At 27.1% G+C, this 22,621-nt stretch overlaps 1 protein-coding gene across 3 annotated transcripts in view; it reads right to left on the bottom strand.

The window, feature by feature from the left end:
- LOC135922251 (uncharacterized) overlaps positions 1-2,772 on the bottom strand; it is a 70,791-nt gene extending 68,019 nt beyond the window's left edge. For 2 of the 3 annotated variants that reach the window (XM_065456665.1, XM_065456664.1), the window contains exons 1-5: positions 2,637-2,772; positions 2,527-2,592; positions 2,397-2,483; positions 2,166-2,356; positions 2,041-2,124 (exon numbers count right to left, since the gene is read on the bottom strand). In XM_065456665.1, the coding sequence (XP_065312737.1) occupies positions 2,041-2,124; positions 2,166-2,356; positions 2,397-2,483; positions 2,527-2,592; positions 2,637-2,706 (498 nt within the window). In that variant the 5' untranslated portion in view covers positions 2,707-2,772. Of the gene's footprint in view, positions 1-2,040; positions 2,125-2,165; positions 2,357-2,396; positions 2,484-2,526; positions 2,593-2,636 lie in introns of those variants that run through there. The other variant, XM_065456666.1, reaches the window with a different exon arrangement.
- Positions 2,773-22,621: the final 19,849 nt, after the last annotated feature.

Below are 22,621 nucleotides of genomic sequence, written 5' to 3'. Positions count from 1 at the left end.
TGAGCTGGCGGTGCTCAGGTGTAGCCAGAACATGGCCTTTGTATTTATATTTTAAATACTAAAAGTTAACAATATTTTGCATTTATTACGAGTTCAAATATATAGAAATACAAATACTTTTAATTTTTTTATTGTAAATTGGATAAATGTAAAATCCCCAATTTACTTATTTAAATATTAATTTTGTGATAGGAGTTTGAGAAAAAAAATTTATCATCATATCTGGTTCATCCAATTTTATTATAATCACACTTGAAAATGAAAATGAAAAATGAAAAATTTTTGAAGGTAAGAGAACTAAAAAATATCGATTCCAGTTCCATAGAGTATAATCATATTCATTTATTTAATAAAGACGATAAATTATTTGGGCAATTTTTTAATAAGAAATTGGTTGTTATATTAATCAAAATGGCAGTATTTAATTAAATGGGCAGTAAAAAAAATTCCGTTGTAGTTATTTTAAATTTTTGGACAGTTGACAATAAATTTCTAAATTTTTATTGATTTTGACATTATTTAAATTTATTAGCATTTAAAAATCAATTGATAGGTATATATTTAGAAAAAATAATATATTATATTTTTTATTTGTGAAAATAAGATACGTAAAAAATATTTTTAAAAAATTCTAAAACAATGTAAAAATAGCTTTGCTGCTTTTTTTGTAAAATGTGGTAGCAATAGCGAACTACTATGTAGCGTAAAACAACACTGCTGAAAAATTCATATAGAAAATTTAGAAGACCATGCTAACCTTTACTGAAATTTTAAATGTCAGAACCTGATTTTTCTTAAAATTTTTATGGACCAGGCTAATTTTTTATAATAAAACTATATTGGGCCAGGCATGACCAAAAAAAATTTGGGCTGGACCAGACAACTTGTGTCAATTAATAGGCCAAATGGACTAATTAGGGCCAGGCTTTGCAGACCTCTAATTCAAAAAAAAGAATTTTGATTCATTTGTTCCCCATCAATCTGACCAGTAATGTTATTAACAAAGTATAAGGTAACTGATTGTGAAAGGCTTTCCTTAGTTGAAACTAAGGCTGCGCCAATATTTTTGTAAATATTGAAATGACCGAATTATAAATGTGTATATCTCAGAATTGGCACAAGATTGTCAGTTAATTTTTTTTATGCATAAACATCTTGGAATATTATATAACATCACAACTTGTTATAAAACAAAATTATTTTTAGGAAGAATTTAAAATTGGCTAATTTAAAATTTGTTCGAAATTGAATCAGTTTGGTTGATCCAAACCTGATTCAAAACATAGGCTGATTTTATTTGCTGCTACCAACCCCTCCTTAAAATATTTATGTTTGATAATATATTTTAAAATTTATCAACATTCCAAAATGTATGTATAAATATCTGTCAATTTTGTGCCAATTTAAAATATACACATTTATAACCTGGTCCTAATGGTAAACAATAAGTGCAGCCCTAGTTGGAACTAATCTATGCCAAAAAATCATATGTCTTATAATAAAGAAACAATAAAAATTAAAAGTTGGCATCAACACTAAAGAACTTTCAAAAAAAAAAATTTCTCTAAAGAATTTTAAGGGCAACAAAATGATATTGGTCTAAATATTTATCAAGTAATTTGAGCTTATTAAAATTGTGCTTGTGTTAGACTTTGAAAGTCCATAATTATGGATCTATCTTAGGTAAAAATTAAAATTTTATTAATTTTAAGTTTAACTCTATATAGATCATCATCTAAAGTTTCATCAAATTTTATATTATTAAATTATTATAAATAGTGACAAAGAGAGGCTATTATAATATATTATATATTTTTTTCTTTTATTGAAATTTATAAATTTATTTTGTATAATAAAATGATTTTAGAAAGTCTCACTTGATATAACTAGTTAATTTTGAAATGATATTTATTAAAAATGCAACTAGTAGTAGCTAGTTGCTTTTTAAAAGTAACTTTTAACAACAAATAGTAGATATCGATAAGTTTATAATAAAGGAAATTTATTTCAAGAATTAATTTCCATTAATTGAAATTTTACTTTTTTATATATAGTGCCTTCAAATGAGTGTCTAGCATATATATATTCAAAAGGCTTCCGGTCAATTGGGCAGGTTGTTACATTCTTTTTTAAAAATAAATATTTAAAATTTGATTAGGCTTTACTTTGGACCATTCGGTTAAACATTCTAAACAAAAACTATGATCACAATTATTTGGTGATGCAGTATCTTGATCTATAAATCTGATTAAACATATAGGACATTGTTCATAATCTTCTGATGAAGATTCAATTAGATTTAAATTATCATCCAACTTTAAATTTTGGTCATTGCTGCCACTGAGCTCATGCTCACCTACATTTTTTATAAATATTATTTCAAAAACAATAATAACTTTGCAAAGCTTTTTCTAGAATTTCTTTTTCAAGAAACAACTTTATTAATTCATCATCATATTCCTCCAGTGTATTAATTTGACTAGCTATGGGCATTTTATTTTTTAAATCATTGATGTATTTTATTACCGAAGTTTTTTACAAGTTCCTTGTTAGAGGCTTTATAAATATCCTCATTACTATCATTAAAATCGCCTTTATAAAAACATAATTGTAAATTTAAAAATATATTCATCTACTGTTATCTGTTACAATAGCTAAGAAATTTTTCTCCCTGCTTGAATAAGAATTAGCATCATCATCTGACATAGTTATTTAAACCTAATCTAAAATTATAGAAATAGTTTAAGATAATAGTGAAATCCAAGATTAATAATTTATTTGTGATGATATTTTGATATGATATAATCTTAAGATTGAGGGACAAATTATTGTTACGAAAAAATATGATAAATAAATAGATCTAACTGAAATAAATTGACAGATAAATAACATCTGAATGAATTTAATGCCTAATGGTAGTGTTGTTAAACAGCTCGAGCCTATTTTTTAAAACGGCTGACTCAATATTTTAACCAGAAAAATATTGCCTGCCTCGAGATTTCGTTAATATATGTATAGACCTTTGTTCCTTCTATGAGCAAAATCTTCAGGCTTGAATGGTATTTTTCTGGATGAAATATTGAGTTAGCCATTTTTAAAAATCTTCTCAAAACGAGCCGTTTAACAACACTACTTAATGACATAAAGCATTATTTAATATCATATTCGATTAAAAATGTTTTTGGGAAAAATCTGCATAATTTATAAATTACTAGAGGTTCTTTATACTCGAAAGCCTTGATATTGATACAAAACGTGTACTCTTTTTTGAAATTCTTTCTATGGCATGTCCAGTATTGTTAAAAAGTAAGTCAGTTCACCCTACTCCGACTCATGTAGTCATTATCGAATTAGTCGACTAACTCAAGTCGTGAAATCGAGTCGTAAACTTAAGCCGCAGGGGTGTCAGCCTTTACAACCTCAGGGGCTAAACTAAAAAAAATTATGGGGGTGGGGAGGCGATATTGTATTATTTATTATGGATACGATTAAAAATAGTGAAAGAAAAAATACAACACATTACCAAAGATAATATTTTTTATTGCAAAATATTCATCCATTTATTACATTATTAAATATTTTTGATTATCAAAATAAAAAAAATATCTGTCTCAAGAATTACAAGTTATAAAAAAGGTTAATTAATTTATACACTACCTCAATAGATAGTGGTTTTTAAAAACCACACAAGGCAATATAATTCTTAGTAACCTACATTGACAAGGTCATGAAATTAATATAACGTTGTCTTACCATTTTAGACAATCATCGAATGGACTAATAAGGAAAAATTTGTAGGTCTAATTAAAATAAATAATCTCGAAGAAGATAATATAAATTAGATATATGGTGGTTATCTTCCTCTTAGATGACATTATGGAAGCTAGATAAGTTAAGCGCAATGACATATATATCATTGTTCAATGGCGTAGGCATGGGAAAGGGGGGGGGGGGTCCCCCCTCATGAAAAATGAAAAAAAAATTTTTAATTTTTTAATTTAATAAATTCTTAATAAACGCTTGATTTTTATGTTTTAATTTTATAGATATACACATTTGATTATTTTTATATTTATTTTTGGTTTGCAGCTATTTCACACCACCCAAAAAAAGATAGTTATTTATTCAAACGTATCATGATATTGACTCAAAAAATCAAAAAAAAACTAAAAAGATTTTGTCCGACCAGATTCATCGAAAGACAAGAGTCGGTGAAACTCTTTAATGAACTATATGATGTTGTCTTTGCAGCACTATAATTTTATATATCAAGCAAGGAAAAAGATTCAGTATATGCCGAAAATCTTTTGCAGGCTATTATTAAGCCACAGTTTTTAATTTCAATTCAATGTGTTTATTTTTTATTTATTTATACATATGATTTTAGCAAAATGCTACAAAAAAATTGATTTGGATTTAAGGTAGATTATGAATAGAACAAAGGATATTGTTGAAATATTAACAAATATCAGAGAGAATGTGGATGAAAAATTTCATGAAATATATGAAAAAGTAAAGGAGATTGCTAATAAGCTTGGAATTGAAATTTTTAAACCTAGAGTAGTCTCTAGACAATCCAATCGATCAAATAATGGCATCTACGATTGAGGATTTTTATAAAATAAGCATTTTTATTCCCCTTATTGATACATTTTTATTTCAATTAAAAGAAAGATTTATTAGTCATAATTATATTTTAAAAAGCTTTTATTTTCTTTTGCCGGTTGAGTCTAAACCGTTGATTACACATGAAACACGAGAGGATATTAAAAAAATCTCAGAGTTTTATGCTGATGATTTAGTAGGTTCATATGATAAGTTACTTTGTGATGTCGAATTTTGGTATAAAAATCGACAGAATAGGGTATTTTTTGACCAAAAAATGCTCTGCAGGCCCTTTCCATGTGTATTTGCATTTTAGATTCCCTGCCTAATATCAAAACATTATTAATTATTTTGGCTACCTTGCCAATTAGTACCTGAACTAATGAAAGGTCTTTTTCAACTTTAAAAAGGTTAAAAACCTATTTAAGAAACACAACCGGTGAAAAACGTTTAAATGGATTAGCCCTATTGAAAATTTATAAGGAGATTATTTTAGATAAAAATTTGATTCGAGGTGAATTAGCAAAATCTCAGAGAAAAGTAGATCTCTCTTTCTAAATTCAAATCAAAAAATAGCAATAAAATTTTATTAGTTTTAATATATAATCAATTTTTTTTTGTAAAAAAAGTATTATTTATAAGATTATCATCATATTTTTTTAAATACCATTATTTGCATAAGAATTACCAGAGACCTGCAGAGGCACCATTTGCACGGCCCCGCCCGGTTTTAAATTATTTAAGCCCAGCCCGGCCCGGATATTTTTTAAAAAAATTTTTTTACGGCCCGGCCCGGATTTAAAGATTTAAGGCCCGGCCCGGCCCGGCCCGGATAAATTAAAAAAAAATTTTTTACGGCAGGCCCGGATTTAAAAATTTCAGGCCCGGCTCGAAATTTTTTAAAATTATATTCGACCTGGTATATACAAAAATTTACCTATGAGGTATTTTACCATATTTTTCAGCTAGTAGTATCGCTTATTACTTAAAAAATACATGAAAAAAGCTAATATTTTGAGAATATTATATTGAATTTATAAAAATTATAAAACTATTATTTATAAAACTATTATTTATAAAAATGGATATTTTGAGCATATACTATATTTTTTGCATTTATAAAAATAAAACTAATATTCATAAAAATAGTAATAATATTTTGAGCATATATTATATTTTATATTGCATTTAAAAAAAATAAAACTAATATTTAATATATAAAAATGGAAAATATTTTGAGAATATAATATATTGTATTTAATTTACTATTTAATTTATAAAATAAAAATAAATCTCTATTTAAAAAAATGCATGTATAATAAATAGTATTTTGAAAATATAATCTAATTGCACAATATTAATATAATTTATTTTATAATTTTTAAATATTTTATATTACATTTATAGGTTGGTTTTTCAGGTGTAAAAAAAAATTATTAATTTTTATGGATTTACCATCACATTTATGTCTTTTTAGATGTGATGTACCATGTTTATAATTATAAGATAATATACTTGAACAATTCTTACATTGTACGTAGCCAATGTTTTTTTTATTTTCATCTATGATGATGTTAAATTTAGCCCATATTTCAGATTTTAAATTATTATTTGTATTTCTAAAAGAATAAATATTATTTTTAATTTTATTAATTATATCATTAGTATTTTGTGCCATGATATTCCTTTATTTGATTGTTTTGGTAAATATTCTAAAAATTTAGATATGAATTATAAAAAATATATTATTAATACTTGAATATTGGGGCTTATTTAAGATATTCCTTTATTTGATTGTTTTGGTAAAATATGTTGTAAAAATTTAGATATGAATTATAAAAAAATATATTAATACTTTGAATAAATTTGCAGGAAATTAATAATTAGATCGATCTATGTGTGTTAGTTGTGTTAACCATCACCCAATTTTATATTAATCATAACTATAATATAATATAATCTTATAACCATTAACTCATAATGTAAAAATTTTTATAAAAAATATTAAGGCCCGGCCCGGCCCGGATATATTTTAAAAAAAATTTTTTAGGCCCGGCCCGGGTATATTTAAAAAATTTTAAATACGGTCCGGCCCTGCCCGGGCCGGGCTTAGGGCCGGGCCTGCAGGTCTCTGAGAATTACACATATTTTATATAATTGTTTACTTTTTTTTAAATAGAGTCTTTATACATTATAATTTTTAGTATTAAGATCTGTATGAAAATATTTTAATTAATAAAAATATTATTTTATTTTTTTTCTCTTTTAGCTTTCACCTTTTCTGGTGGTAAGCTTCTTCAGCATCTCTCTCCACTTTATGTTATTCATACAATCTCTTTTATCTATTTTATACTTATTTATATTGGCTCTAACTTTATGGCCCCATTGAAGTTTTGGCCTTACACTTTTACGTTTGCCCATCACTTCCAAACTTTCAACTTTTTTCCTATGTAGTTCATAGGCCTTCTCATTGTGTGCCCATACCACCTAAGTCTGTTTACCATTAACTAAGTCTTAATGGGCACTACCTTTAAACTATTTAGTATTCTTGTACTGCGCACCTTATCTTTTCTTGTTACCCCAGCAATCATCCTCAGCATTCTCATCTCCATAGTTTGTAGACTTCTCTCGTCTGATTCTTTGGTTGGCCATGTTTCCGAACTATATAGAACAGTTGATTGTACTATGGAACTGTAAATTTTTCCCTTTAATTTGTGTGGGATTCTTTTGTCAAATAGCACTCCAGATAAAGATCTCCACTTTAACCACCCTTGATTAATCTTATTCTTTATCTCTTTTTCTATTGTGCCGTTTGTTTGTATAGTGGAGCCCAAATATTTGCAGCTTTCAATTGCGGATGGTATAGACTGTGCTAATACATCTATTACTATAATGAAGAGAAGTGGGCTGAGAGCCGACCCTTGATGAACTCCTTCGGCTATTGTGAAGCCTGCTGAAGTACCTGTTGTGCTACGGACCATTGTTGCCCATACATATCCTCTATTATTCTTATATATTTTTCGGGAACTTTTTTGTGGCGTAGCGCCCACCAGATAAGTTTTCTTGAGATTCTATCGAAAGCCTTTTCTAGATCGAGAAAGACCATGTGTAGCTTTTTGTTCTTTTCCCTGTATTTTTCACTCATTTGCCTAATTGCATGGATAGCATCGGTTGTTGATCTTCCAGGCATAAAGCCAAACTGTGTCTCTCCTATTTCGATTATATCTCTTAATCTTTTTTCTATTATTTTTTCGTATAGTTTTAGACAGTGTGACATTAGTTTTATGCCCCTGTAATTTTGGCAATTGTGTGGATCCCCTTTATTTTTGAAGATAGGAACTAGATAGCTCTGCCTCTATTTTTGGGGGACCTCTTCATTTCCAAGTATTTTATTGTACAGATTTGTGAGAAGATGTATTCCATCATCTCCTAGTGCTTTAAGGCTTTCTATTGGAATATCGTCTCGACCCCTAGCTTTGTTGTTTTTCATATGCTTGAGGCATGTGATTATTTCTTGTTCTGTTATAGGTACAAGGTTTTTAAGGGATGCAATATGTGGGAATTAAAGTTGAGAAGCTCCTGAAAATATTCTTTCCATCTATTCATTATTTCTTTTTCCTTTATTATATCAATTTCCCATCTTTATTTTTTCTCGCTTTTGGCAAATCTGTATATTTTATTTTGCCCTTCTTTGGTATGTAGATCATCATACATGTCATCGTATGCCATAGATTGGCCCTAGCCACGGCCTTTTTAGCTAATATCTTGGATTTTTTGTATCTTGACTTGTCTTCTGCATTTTTGGATTTTTCTCCTGTATAGTGGTTTGTACCTCTTGATTCCACCACCATAGTACCTCCTCTTGTCAAGCCTAGCGTCGATTTTGCAGTGTCTATTAATCTGGATGAAAGGTCTGTCCAGATTTTTTCACTGATTTGTGAGCAATTTATTGTTTCAATGTTTGCACATTGTTTTTAATTTGCCCCATTTGATGCATGGTTCCCGTTTTATCTTATTTTGAGTGGATTTATTTGAGATTTGTAAATCCTTGACTAGTGGCTTGTGTTGTGCGGCGATACAGTCTATTACATTTTTTAATCTTCTGCGAGAGATTAGCATGCCTTGTACCACTTTCGTATGTTATAAAATGGTCTTTTCTCCTATAGTAAGTGTTGGTTAAGGCAAGGTCAAAGGCTTGTACATGTTCTCCTTCATCATTTCTTTCTCCATATCCAAAACTACTATGATGCCTTTTGTAGCTATCTCTTGCTTTCCCCACATGTGCCTTTATGTAACCACCAATTATGACTAGGTCATCCTTAAGGATTTCCATTACAGCTACATCAAGGATAGCTCTAAAGTCATCTTTCTCTTCTTCCTTGCAACCTGTTTGAGGAGCATATACTGAAGGATGTGTAGTATTGATTGACCAATGCAGAGTTTTATCTTCATTAGTCTATCAGAGATCCTGTTGACTTCTACTACTGAAGAGGTTAGGTCTTGGCTGAGGATGATGCCGACACCGTTCCTATTGCTAACAAGTCCATTATAGTACAATTTATACCCATCTCCAATCATCAAAGTTTTCTGTCCTTTCCATTTCGTCTCTTGTATACACGCTATATCAACTTTTCTCTTGTTCAACATTGATGCCAATTCTCTCGTCTTACCTTTAAGCGTCCCAATATTCAAACTTGCCAGTCTTGTCTTCTTTGCTTTGACCTTTATTTTATTTTCCACAGGATGGAGATCTACACCCTGCGCGTCGCATGGAGGGAACGCCTTAGCTTTCATATTCATATTTTCATATGTGTCCTTCATTTTGTTTATTGGACAGGTATCCTTAGCACCCGGCTGTCCAGACCTGTCGGTGATCGGGGTGTCATCTCTAAGCTCCGAAATTCATCATACCATATGTCTTTACACATCAGTCATCGAAGAAAAACTTGAAAGTTTTTATGGTTCTAACCAGGATTGAACCCGCGTCCTTGTTCATACTCGTGTTTCCAAGCCTACATCTTACCCATTAGGCCACCCCAGCGATTAATTAATAAAAATATATACATGATTAAATAAAGGAATGTAAAATGTATAATAAAATACCCTAAAATTTTGTTATATGAAAATATAAAACAATTTTAACAAATACAAAAATAAGCAATCAAGTGTTCAAAAAAAATGGGAGGTCATTGATTAAGCGAAAAAATTATGAGGTATTAAATTAAAAGATTATCCTCCATTTTTAATGGTATATAAACGACTAGAGAGTTCACTATTATTGCTCATCTAAATCAGGGGCTTCGCTAGCCTTTACAATCTCAGAGGGCTCAACTAAAAAAAATTAATGGGGGGCCTAGCCCCCCCCCCTTATATTAATATATTATACTTTTTAAAATTTGCTAACTCTGAACAATTATTCCGAATTTCATATTTTGTCATTTATTATATTATGCATACAAAATAAACTAGCATATAAATAATTAAAACAATATAAGACATTTTTAAAAATAATATTTTTTAATACAAAATCTATTTATTACAGTATAAAATATTTTCGTTAGCTGATATAAAAAAATTTTGCGTCTAAAGAATTACAAGTAATGTTGTTAAATGGCTCGTTTTAAGCCGATTTTTAAAAACGGCTAACTCAATATTTCGTCCAAAAAAATATTACATAAGCCTCAAGATTTTGCTCATAGAAGTAACAAAGGTCTAGGCATATATTATCGAAATCTCGAGACTTAGACAATATTTTTCTGGCTAAAATACTGAGTTAGCCGTTTTAAAAAATCGGCTCAAAATGAGCCGTTTAACAACACTAATTACAAGTGATAAAAAAGGTTAATTAATTCATACATATGCCTCAATTAATAATGGTTTTTAAAAACTACATAATATAATACAATTCTTAACAACTTATATTGATAAAAGGTCATGAAACTAATATAACTCTCAATTACCATTTTAGACAATGTTTTATAGAACGAACTAATAAGGAAAAATTTATTGGCCTATCCAAATCAACAATTCTTGAAGAAGAGATTATAAACGACCAATCCAAATCAAACTATATGGTGGTTAGAACTTCCTCTTAGATGATATGATGGAAGCTAGATAAGTAATCGAGAAAATTATTGTGAGATATTAAATTTCTAAAATATCATCATTTTTAATAATATATAAACGACTACACAGTTGACCATTATTGCTTATCTAAAATAAGCAACCATATGCACTCAGCAGCTGTAGTGATAATCTTAACTTATATTGCCACACAATAATAGATGCTGGTTAATTTGCAGTCATTGCCATGACACTCACGATGTTAACTCATATCAGAATTTTGTTAGATAAATTGATAAAACAAAAACACTAAAAATCTTTAGAAGAAATTATGTAAATATAGTGAAGCCTTAAGTTATTTACACGGCAAGGATGCCATATTAAAAATGAAAATTTTTAACCAGAGTTATATGATGAAAGCAATTAAGATTTTATGCATTATTATGGCACCTCGAGTTGATATATTATATCTTAAAATAATAGTAGTTTATAATAACATTAAAAATATACTTGTATTAAAAATTTAACTCAAAACTCTTTTTCAAATAAAAAAAAATAGATTTCCCTAAAACACGTAAAAAAAAAGAAGAAAGTACATCCATTGTGGGGTGAATAATAATATGTTAATCTTTAATATTATTTTTAAATTGATGACGTTAAAGAATTAAATGCAAATTGATACTTATATTTATTATCAAAAGCATTTATTAATTAAATTTATTAAAATATTAATTTTAATAGGCCATGACTAAAATACGAATTGCTATAAACTACGAATTGCCAGGTAAATTGCGAATTGCCATACTAAACCACGAATTGCCGTATATATTGATAAATTATCATAAAATGCTGTAAAATAGGATGACTAAACTACGAATAGCCGTATTTAATGTTAAAATAAAGTGACTTAATTACGAATTGCCGTATTTTATGTTAAATTAAAATGACTAAACTGCGAATTGTCGTATTTAATGTTAAAATTAAGTGACTAAACTAGGAATTGCCGTATTTAATGTTAAATTTAAACTATGATTGCCGTATTTAATGTTAAAATAAAGTGACTAAACTACGAATTGCCGTATTTAATGTTAAAATTAAGTGACTAAACTACGAATTGCCGTATTTAATATTAAAATAAAATGACTAAACTACGAATTGCCGTATTTAAGATTAAAATGAAGTGACTAAACTACGAATTGCATTATATAATGTTAAATTAAAATGATTAAACTACGAATTGCGGTAACTAATTTTAATTTATAATGACTAAACTGCGAATTGCCGTATATAATGTTAAATTATAATGACTAAACTACGAATTGCGGTAAATAATGTTAAATTATAATGACTAAACTACGAATTGCGGTAAATAATGTTAAAGTAAAATGACTAAACTAAGAATTGGCACATATAATGTTAAATTATAATGACTAAGCTACGACATGCGATAAATAATGTTAAATTAAAATGCCTAAACTACGAATTGCCATATATAATAAACTACAAATTGCAGTATTCATTGTTAAAATAAAGTGACTTAACTACGAATTGCCGTATTTAATGTTAAATTAAATTAAACACGAATTGCTGTATATAATGTTAAATTAAAATGAATAAAGTACGAATTGTAGTATATATTGTTAAATTTAAACTACGAATTGCCGTATATAAAGTTAAATTAAAATGATTAAACTACGAATTGCGGTAAATAATGTTTAATTAAAATGACTAAACTACAAATTGCCATATATAATGGTAATTTAAACTACGAATTGCCATATTTAATGTTAAAATAAAGTGACTAAACTACGAGCTGCTGTATATAATGTTAAATTATAATGACTAAACTACGAATTGCGGTAAAAAATGTTAAATTAAAATGATTAAACTACGAATTGCCATATATAATGCTAAATTTAAATTACGAATTGTCGTATTTAATGTTAAAATAAAGTGACTAAACTGCGAATTGCCGTACATAATGTTAAATTATAATGACTAAACTACGAATTGCTGTATATAATGTTAAATTAAAATGACTAAACTGCGAATTGACATATTTAATGTTAAAATTAAGTGACTAAACTACGAATTGCCGTATTTTATGTTAAATAAAAATGACTAAACTGCGAATTGCTGTATTTAATGTTAAAATTAAGTGACTAACTACAAATTGCCGTATTTTATGTTAAATTAAAATGCTCGAGTTTGTTCTCCTCATAAATTAAATGTTATAACCAATGATAAAACAAAAACTACAACCAATGTGGTATATCATGAGGTTATATCCGATTAATCCCGGTTTATACGAATAAGAATGAACATTACTTAGTATGATATTATTTTATAATTTAAACAATTTTATATTTAAGCATCCTTTTGTCGGGCCGCTCAATATGCCCTTTTATCTCTGATGAATATTTTGTCTAATTGAAAATTATAACAAAGTACATTTTTAAAATTTAACTAAATTAATATAACAATTTTTAAGGATCCTACTTTTTTAAAAGCTTACCATTTTGTCGGATCCACCATTGCTCTATTATCCCTGCTGATTATTTTGTATAACGCACAAAAAATATACATAGTACATTATTTTTATTATAAATAATATTATATATGATTTTATATATATTCCAAAAAATCTTCATTATTTTTCAATAATAATGTTTATTTATATTTTTGCCATATTTCTTTATTTGCCTAGGCTAACCCAACCTTAATCCCTCACATTGCCACAAAACTTGATGAATCTATTAAAGATAAGCTAAGAAAATAATGACGAATAAACAAACGCCTTGCCATTTCTAGAGTTACTGGTAGCCAAAATAATAAAAAACTACGCATGAAATTAACTCATTTATTTTTTTTATCTTATATTTTATATATATATAATGTGCATATAAGTTTCATTAGTGTTTAATGGCACTTTTATTTAAATAGATAACATTTTTTTTTAATTTAAAATAAAATATAGACAAATAATTTGAGAAATGCAAGACATACATTAAATTTATCCGAAAAGCTACAATAACCCTATATAATAAACAAAAATTTATTTTTTATATATAATTATAATTGATCATATTACCAAAAAGTATAAGAGTTGGTTATTTTTTATTTTATTTGTCATAATTCTCTAATAAGTAATTTGCCCTTCCCAGTTTCCCTTAATACGGAATTCACATGTTTTTTTTTTACATCTTAAACTTATTGGTAAATCATATAATTCTCCTTCATGTGATTATAAATCAATTAAAAATTTAACTATCTTCTAGGTGGGAAAAAATTTTCATAATTATATTGGATACGACTGGGCTTGGAACCTCAAAATTTATATTAGCTTGCACTTGACATGGGAATATCTTTAACAAATTATTAAGGGTTGAGCTGGGCTGGATAAACTTTTATAATTATATGCTTCCTAATATTGTGAGGGATCTGGCATGACATCTATCGTAAAAAAATGAATAAAAATCTCATTCCCCTTCATTTTTGACGGGCTTTCTAATAGTTTTGTTAATCTTAATACTTTTATTAGTTTCTAACTTCATATAACAAGAATAAATCTTAATACTTTTTATTAGTTTTTAAAGTGTTTTAAACTTCATATAACAAGAATATTTTGTTAATATACATTATTACATTAATTACGTTGTAGTTCCTTGCCTTAATATATTCATTAGTTCCCTTTCAGCTTCACACAATAAGTTCATCTCGTTAGCATATATTATAATATTAATTATATTTTGACTTTTCTAGTCAAGTATATATTTATTACATCATATATATATATTAGTTAAAATTAGATATTTCTTTAGCTTATAAATGTATTTAGTTCACATTGGTTAAATTTAGTCGAATTTAGATAATTTATTAGCTTTTAAATATTTTTAGCCTCACATAACAAATATATTAACGTTAGCATATTGTAACATTATACCACATTATTTATATATTCTACATGGCATATATTTTGGTTTCTGACATCATATGTACATTATATTATATATATATTAGTTTATTTATATATTACATTATATATATTATTAGTTTGACTTTAATCATCATACTAGTAGAACGTCAAAAATGACGGGGAATGAGATTTTTATTCATTTTTTACGATAGATGTCATGCCAGGTTCAAGCTCACAATATTAGGAAGCATCCAAGATCTTATAATCTTAAAAAAGTTTATCAAGCCCAGCTCAACTCTTAATAATTTGTAAAAGATATTCCCAAGTCAGGTGCAAGCTAATATTAATTTTGAGGTTCCAAGCCCAGTCCTACCCATTTTAATTTTGAAAATTTTTTCCCGCCTCGGAGATAGTTAAATTTTTAATATCATCACATGAACGGGAAATATCTGATTTACCAATTAGTCTAATATGGAAAACATGTAAATTCCGTATTAAGGTAAACTGGGAAGACCTGGGCAATCACTTATTAGAGAATCACGACAAATAAAATTAAAATAACCTACATATATACTTTTTTGTAATATGATCATTTAAAATTATATCTAAAAAATATGTTGTTTATTATATAGGGTTATTGTTGTTTTTCAGATATATTTAATGTATGTCTTGCATTTCTGAAATTATTTGTCAAAGAATTTGATAAGGGATATATATATTTTATGTTAAGTAAAAATAAAATGCTGTCTATTTAAATTACAAAAATGCCATAAACACTAATGAAACTTATATGCAAATTATTTATATATTTTTTAAGATATTTTTTTTATTGACATATAAATTTAGGATAATTTTTAAAAAAAATAATGAGAATTATTTATTATGTATTTGATAAAATTAAGAGCAAATCCTTGTTGACATTTTAGTTTTTGATGGAAAAAGCGACAAAATAAGTCTGGGCGGTTGTCTGGAGAGGAAATAATTAATATATAATTTTATATCATTTAGGGTTGCAGATGAAAGTGATGACGGATTAACAAAGCAGTGTACAAAACACATTACGTCCTGATAAAGATGATATGCCTATGCCTTGGGATACTGGTAAAAGAAGAACGCAAAACGATATTTCTGTCAATGTCAGCATTGGTATCCCCCTCTAAAATAGAATCATGAACGACAATGTTAACTCAACCATAAAACGGTCGTAAGTATTGTTTTAAAGGCCACGACAGAACTACTGCATATTTTTCCATTAATAAAGTTGATGAAATTGGCCGTACTGTACATTCAAGTTTGAACACGCAAAACGATATTTCTATCAATGTCAGCATTGGTATCCCCTTATAAAATAGAATCATGAACAACAATGTTAACTCAACCATAAAACGGTCGTAAGTATCGTTTTAAAGGCCACGACAGAACTACTGCATATTTTTCCATTAATAAAGTTGATGAAATTGGCAGTACTGTACATTCAAGTTATTTTGGGAGACTTATCAAGTCTATTATGATATTCTAGATAAAAAATAACATGATGAATGTAATGTTATTAAGATTGAGGTTAATTAATTGTAAGGTAATTAAAAAATAAGATTAAAAAAGGGGGGAAAAGAAGGTATAAATTATTATATTATAAAAATTAAATTAAAGGAATTGATAAGGTTTGGCTATCATCAAAAATAATTTTTTTGGGACTTATCAAGCCTATTATGATATTCTAAAAGTTAAGAAATAACATGATGAATGTAATGTTATTAAGATTAAGGTTAATTAATTGTAAGGTAATTAAAAAATAAGATTAAAAAAGGGGGGAAAAAAGAAGGTATAAATTATTATATTATAAAAATAATAAAAATTAAATTAAAGGAAATGATAAGGTTAAAGTGATTAATAAATAATAGAGATATAAAGAAAAAAATAAGATAATAAAATTTAGTGATAAATAAATTAATTAAGGGAGGGGGAAAAATAAAGAAAGAGTTATTTATAAGGATATAGGTTAGGATAAGAATTTTTAAATATTTGAATATACTTGGTTATTTTCTTAATTATTGGTTATGAAAGAAAAATATGAGTATAAAAAATTGTAATGTAAGTACTGACAAAAATTGTGAGTATGTTCAAAACAAATATACAAGTTGAGTATCTTGTAGAGATTTTATTAATGTGTAATTGATAATATGAGATGAAAATTGATAAGGTAATCTAAAAAATAAAGAAAGGATTAAGTGAAATAAAAAGTTTCATATTTACAAAGTTGAGGGAATATTGTTTTTATCAATTCAAAGACCATTTTTCAAATCTCTCAATCCATGTTAGGTATGTGTACAACATCAATTCTTGAAATTCCATTCATCTGTAAAATAAATAAATAAAATCCACAAATAAAAAAAATAAAAATAAATACGTAGCGATGACATGACGTAGCGATGACATGACGTCAAGATGACGTAGTGAGACATCGGAAAATTATAATAGAGATATCTTCCATTTTAAATGTATCAAGTATATCAATTTCACTTGATATAATAATAAATTTTCTAAAAAAGCATCAGAAATTTTATTTCTTATACCCGTTTTAACAATTTTAACTTTACTCATAGCTCTTTCAGCAGAGCTTGAGGTAGTTGGTAGAGTTATGAGATATTTATATAATGTTTTTAGAGAAGGAAAGAAACTCAATTTTATTAGTAATTGGTATGGTAGAATAAATGATTATTTGAGCCATCTTTTTGTATCGGTTGTTTTACTATCGTTTACGTTTTCATCTGTAAACATATATAAAAATTAAGTTATAATATAATTATTTACTTTCATCATATTCATTTTTTCTAATATTCATTAGATCATTACTATAAATAATGGATAAGGAATTTAAGTATAGTGGTCTGAAATTGGAAAATTCATCTACAATTTTATGTGCATCAAAACCATATAAAGAAGCAATTTCAGATATCTGAGAAATTTATATAATCTCATTCTCTACTAATCCAGTAGGAGGGAAAATAGAAATTAGATTTAAAAAATTAAGTGATTCATAATCAAATCTTTCATTTAAATGTTTAATGATCATATTACTGGGTAAAAATTTTCATTTTTATATCTAAAAAATTAAATATTTCTTAACTTCTCTTTTTGTTGTTCAATAAAATTATGAAACTCTGTTTGATCTAGCTTAAATATTGATTTAATATTATAAATATCTGTTACATTATTTTCATCCATAAAGGATTTAACAACTTTATGTAATTTAGAGAAAATATTATCACCATTTGCTTAATTAAAAAATATAATTTAAATATATCGATAATAATTTACCCCTTAATCTTTGGAACTTATTTTTTGTATGTTGAATCAACTTATTCACCATGGCTAAATTATTTCCTATAGACTGCATTTCAATACAGGATTCATGTGTGCATTTTAGGATTATTCTCAAAATAAATAAACTTAAAATAAAATAAAATTATTTTATTCTTAACAACAATCCTTCAGCACCTGAAAATGTGATTGGGTCATCAGAATTGCTTAGCTCATTCAAAGAGGCTATAATATATTCATTAACATTTAAAAAATATTTCAATGCTTTGAAGGATGAGGACCAATTTCTGAAAATAAATAATTTCTTAGAAAAATTATATTTATTTACCTTGTTGTATTTTTTATTCTTTTGAGAGATTTCTTGGTTTTTTGCATCTGAAATTTCACAAAAACACCCTGACGTTTAACTCCATTCATAAAATTATAAAGCTTATCTTAAATCCCCCGTTGTATTTTTAATTTCATTTCCATATCCAAATATACGAATAACAATTAAATTTAGTCTATGTGCATGGCACCACACATAAATCGCGTTAGGAGCGACTTTTAATATTAGAGCTTGTACTCCCTTGTTAACACCTCTCATATTACTGGCACCATCCATACTTTGCCCAATCAGGTATTCTAGTGGAAGGTGTAACGCTTTTAATTTAGATAGAACATTATTTTTAATATTTTCTCCTGTTGTATCAGAAGTTGTAAAAATATTTATAATTCTTTCCACTGGATGTGGGTGTGGATAATCTTCAATATATCTTATAATTAAGGTAACATATTCTTTTTTTTTGAAATATCATATGTACCATCTATTAAGTTAAAGGCACAATTTGATATAATTTGTTTAACTATTTGATTCAATATACTTATTTTCATTATCTTAGCTAATTTTTTTACATGGCCATAGGATATAAAGTTTATATGTGGCCTCAATATTTTATTGTCATTTTTTTCCCCGTGAAGTACAATTTTTCTCTAGATATGCCCTTAATACTGGGACATTCTTTGATATCAAAGTTATAAGTCTTGAAAAATTACCATCTTTAGAGTTGCTTCCCCAAAAAGCAGTATTGCCCCGTATTAAATATACAATAGCATCAATTATATTATGGATAATATAACGATTTTGGGATATAATTTCTTCTCGGTTGAATAAAAAGTGGTCATCAATACGCTTCCAAAAAATTCATGCCATATGTGCATATTCACAATCTGCATGAACAGGGGATGTTTCATGTCTCTCTATATCCCGAACTAAATTATTCCAGCTATCTGTGCCTTTTTGAGTCCACTTATGCTTGCTTGAAGATTCCCAAACATAATACAAAAATTACAGAATACTTTATCTAAATTAGAGCTATAGGATAGCCATATCTTTGTGAAAACGATTTATCATTGTTGATTTTTTTTATAATACATATCATTCATGCTCCTACATATAAAATAAAAGCAATATATGAATTATATAAATGTTGAATAATTAATACCAGAGACCTGCAGGCCCGGCCCTAAGCCCTGGCCGCTTCGGGTACCAGGGCCGAGCCGTATTTAAAATTTTTAAAATATACCCGGGCTGGGTTGGGTCTGAAATTTTTTTAAAAAAAAAACACCCGGGCCGGGCCAGGCCTTAAATTTTTTTTTTAAATATTAACCTTATTTTTTTTTAGTTATATTGACATATATATGATTGAATTGGGAGTTCGTTTAAATCAGATTTATGAAGAGTTATCAAGATCAATTGTAAATATTGCTGGCTTACAAAGTAATTGTATATTATTATTGTATTATTTATATATATTTGATAGCATTATAACAACGTTTAATTTATAAACTGACATAAAAACCTATTATTATACCAATACTCAACTTTGCAAAGTAGTAATTAATATATCTTTCTAATTTAATTAATCAATTTTAGATAAAGTATAATCAATTTTAGATAAAGTATATTAAAACATAGCCAATTGCTGGCATACAAAGTAATTGTATATTATTATTGAATTATTTATATATATTTAATAGCATTATAACAACGATTAACTTATAAACTGGCATAAAAACCTATTATTCTACCAATACTCAACTTTGCAAAGTAAATGATTGTAAATTTTTCTAATAATAAATTTTATCAATTTTAATAGAATATTTATTTATTTTGAGTATACCTACTAATTTTTTATTTCAATTAAGCTTATTTAAATCTTTGCTAACTTAAAAAATATTACAAATTTACAATAAATTAAATTTTTGGATATGATCTTGGGCCTGATAATTTTTCATTCCAATTAAATTCTTTGCTAACATAAAAAATATTGCAAATTTTTTCTATATGATAAATTTTAGTATTGCAAGCAAAATGATTGCCTAAATACACTGAAATATTCTTTATTTACATTGAATAATATATTATTTATTGTGATTAAGTTTATTTAAATCTTTGCTAACTTAAAAAAATATTGCAAATTTTTTCTATAAAATAATTTTTCAGTTTGCAAACAAAATGATTGCCTAAATACACTGAAATATTCTTTATTTTCACTGAATTCTATAAATTAAATTTTTGGATATGGACTTGGGCCATTTATTATATATATTATTTTTTTATTCATTTCAACAGTTATTTTTGATACCAAAATTAGCCTTCGTTTCCCCAATCAAATGACGAAAGACGATAAATTAAGTATATAAATTTTGTTTAGTATATTCATTTCATTTTAATAGAATTCGATGAGATACAGGATTATATTCTTTACCAAAAATATCCATCATCTATGTCTTCCAAAAAAGGCTTAAAACGCAATCTGCGAGTTCAGGCCTCGAGATATAAAATTTGTAATGGTAAAATGCATCACCATTCTCATAATAGTGAAGTCGTTTTAGACCTTGACCGAAGAATTTAATCTTCAAATGGTTCACAGTGGATGTGATACTAATGTGTCAGCAATATCTCTTGCTGCCCATTTTGGTATCACCAAGACTTACAGCAAATTGGCTGATAGGTAAAATATATAAAAATTATTATATTATATGATCAATAATAATATATTTTTAAATATAATATACAATAATAAATTGTTTCACCATTTTTATAATAGTGAAACAATTTTAGATTATAACAGAAGAGTTTAACTTCTTTAAAAAGTTATAGTGGAGTGGATGTAATACTAATGAGGCAAAATCTTTAGCTGACCATTTTTGTATCACCAAGACTCACAGCAATTTGACTAGTAGGTAAAATATTTCTGCATAATAAATCTATTTATTATATCATGTATTATATTTTTAGCTTCTGGTGGCCAAATATGAAATTGGATGTTTTTAATTTTGTAAAATATTGTGACATTTGCCAGCGTAGCAACACAAGATTTGACAAAACTAACAATGAGTTGCATTCAATTCCTATTCCAACAAAGGTATTAAAGTTGATTATAACAAATCCTTAATTTGAAAATTTTTATAGTTTGGTCATTATAATTGTATCTAATTTTTGTTTATGTATTTTATATTTTTCATTTGTAGCCTTATTAATTATCTCTCTATTATAGCTTATATATATATGGCACTTGTTTTTATTAGTTATGTTGGTTTCATATATTGAACTATTTAAATTTTATTGATTTTTTTACAATAAATATATCATATATTCATTTTTAGTTTCTTTAAGGTTAATATAACAGTCTAAAATAAAAATATAATTTGCATATAATCTAATAATTAAAACTTGAAAATATAATAAATAAAATTAACATAGTCCTCTTCAATCTAGGTAAAAATTGATATATATATATATCATAATTTCATTTTTTAGCTAATTTAGATTTTACCTCATTCTTTATTATTATGTTTTTTTCAGCTGCAATCATAAATAATGGTAAGCAGCTTTACTTTATTACATGACATCCTACCTCTAATGGAGTATATAATATAACAACAATCTTTTATTTTACAAAAGGTATGGACACAAATAGGTGTTGATTTAAGTGCTTTGCCTGAAAGTGAGGATGGCTTAAATACATTGCTGTAGCAGTTGATTATTTCAGCAAATATATTGTAGCCATGTCTTTAAAAGATAAAACAGCAAAATCGGTATCGCGCTTCCTTTACTCGTTACTATGCACACATGGTAGGTAAAAGTATAATAAATTTGGTAATAAAATATTAATATTATGTATAGATTCAAATTATTGATCAAGGACGTGTGTTTGTGAATGAAATAAGCAATCATTTTCACAAACTCGTAGGGATCATGCAGACGGTGACAAGTGCTTATCACCCTCAAGCAAATGGCATGGTTGAAAGAGTGAATAGGACAATATAAATGCACTACTAAAGTGTATTAAGGATGATCAATTAATTTGGACAGATGCCTTGCCTGGCATAATATTTGCCTATAACACTTCTCTACACGAATCTTCGAAATTTACACCTTATGAGGATGTATGGTAGAAAAGCAAAACAAGCTTATGGGGTATGATAAATCTCATTTTATAATCATATACTATATATCATGTCTCTATTTAAAATTGACGAGGAAGAGGCTATTAATCCTGACAATGTACCTGAAGCAGATTTGGAATCTTGTTTTCAAGATACAGTTTCCAGGATGAATGATATTCATGAGATAGCTGCTGGCAATATAGATCTTGCTCGGTAATAGGAAAAAAAACCCCTGGAAAAAAAACCTCCGGAAAAAAACCCCCAGGAAATAAAACCCCCGGG

The sequence above is a fragment of the Gordionus sp. m RMFG-2023 genome, chromosome 1 (assembly GCF_954871325.1).
Source record: "Gordionus sp. m RMFG-2023 chromosome 1, tfGorSpeb1-WG-v2, whole genome shotgun sequence".
In the NCBI taxonomy this organism is placed as follows: Eukaryota; Metazoa; Nematomorpha; class Gordioida; order Chordodea; family Parachordodidae; genus Gordionus; species Gordionus sp. m RMFG-2023.
The sequence above is the reverse complement of the archived record's forward strand: the minus strand, read 5'-3'. Positions and strand labels throughout refer to the sequence as shown.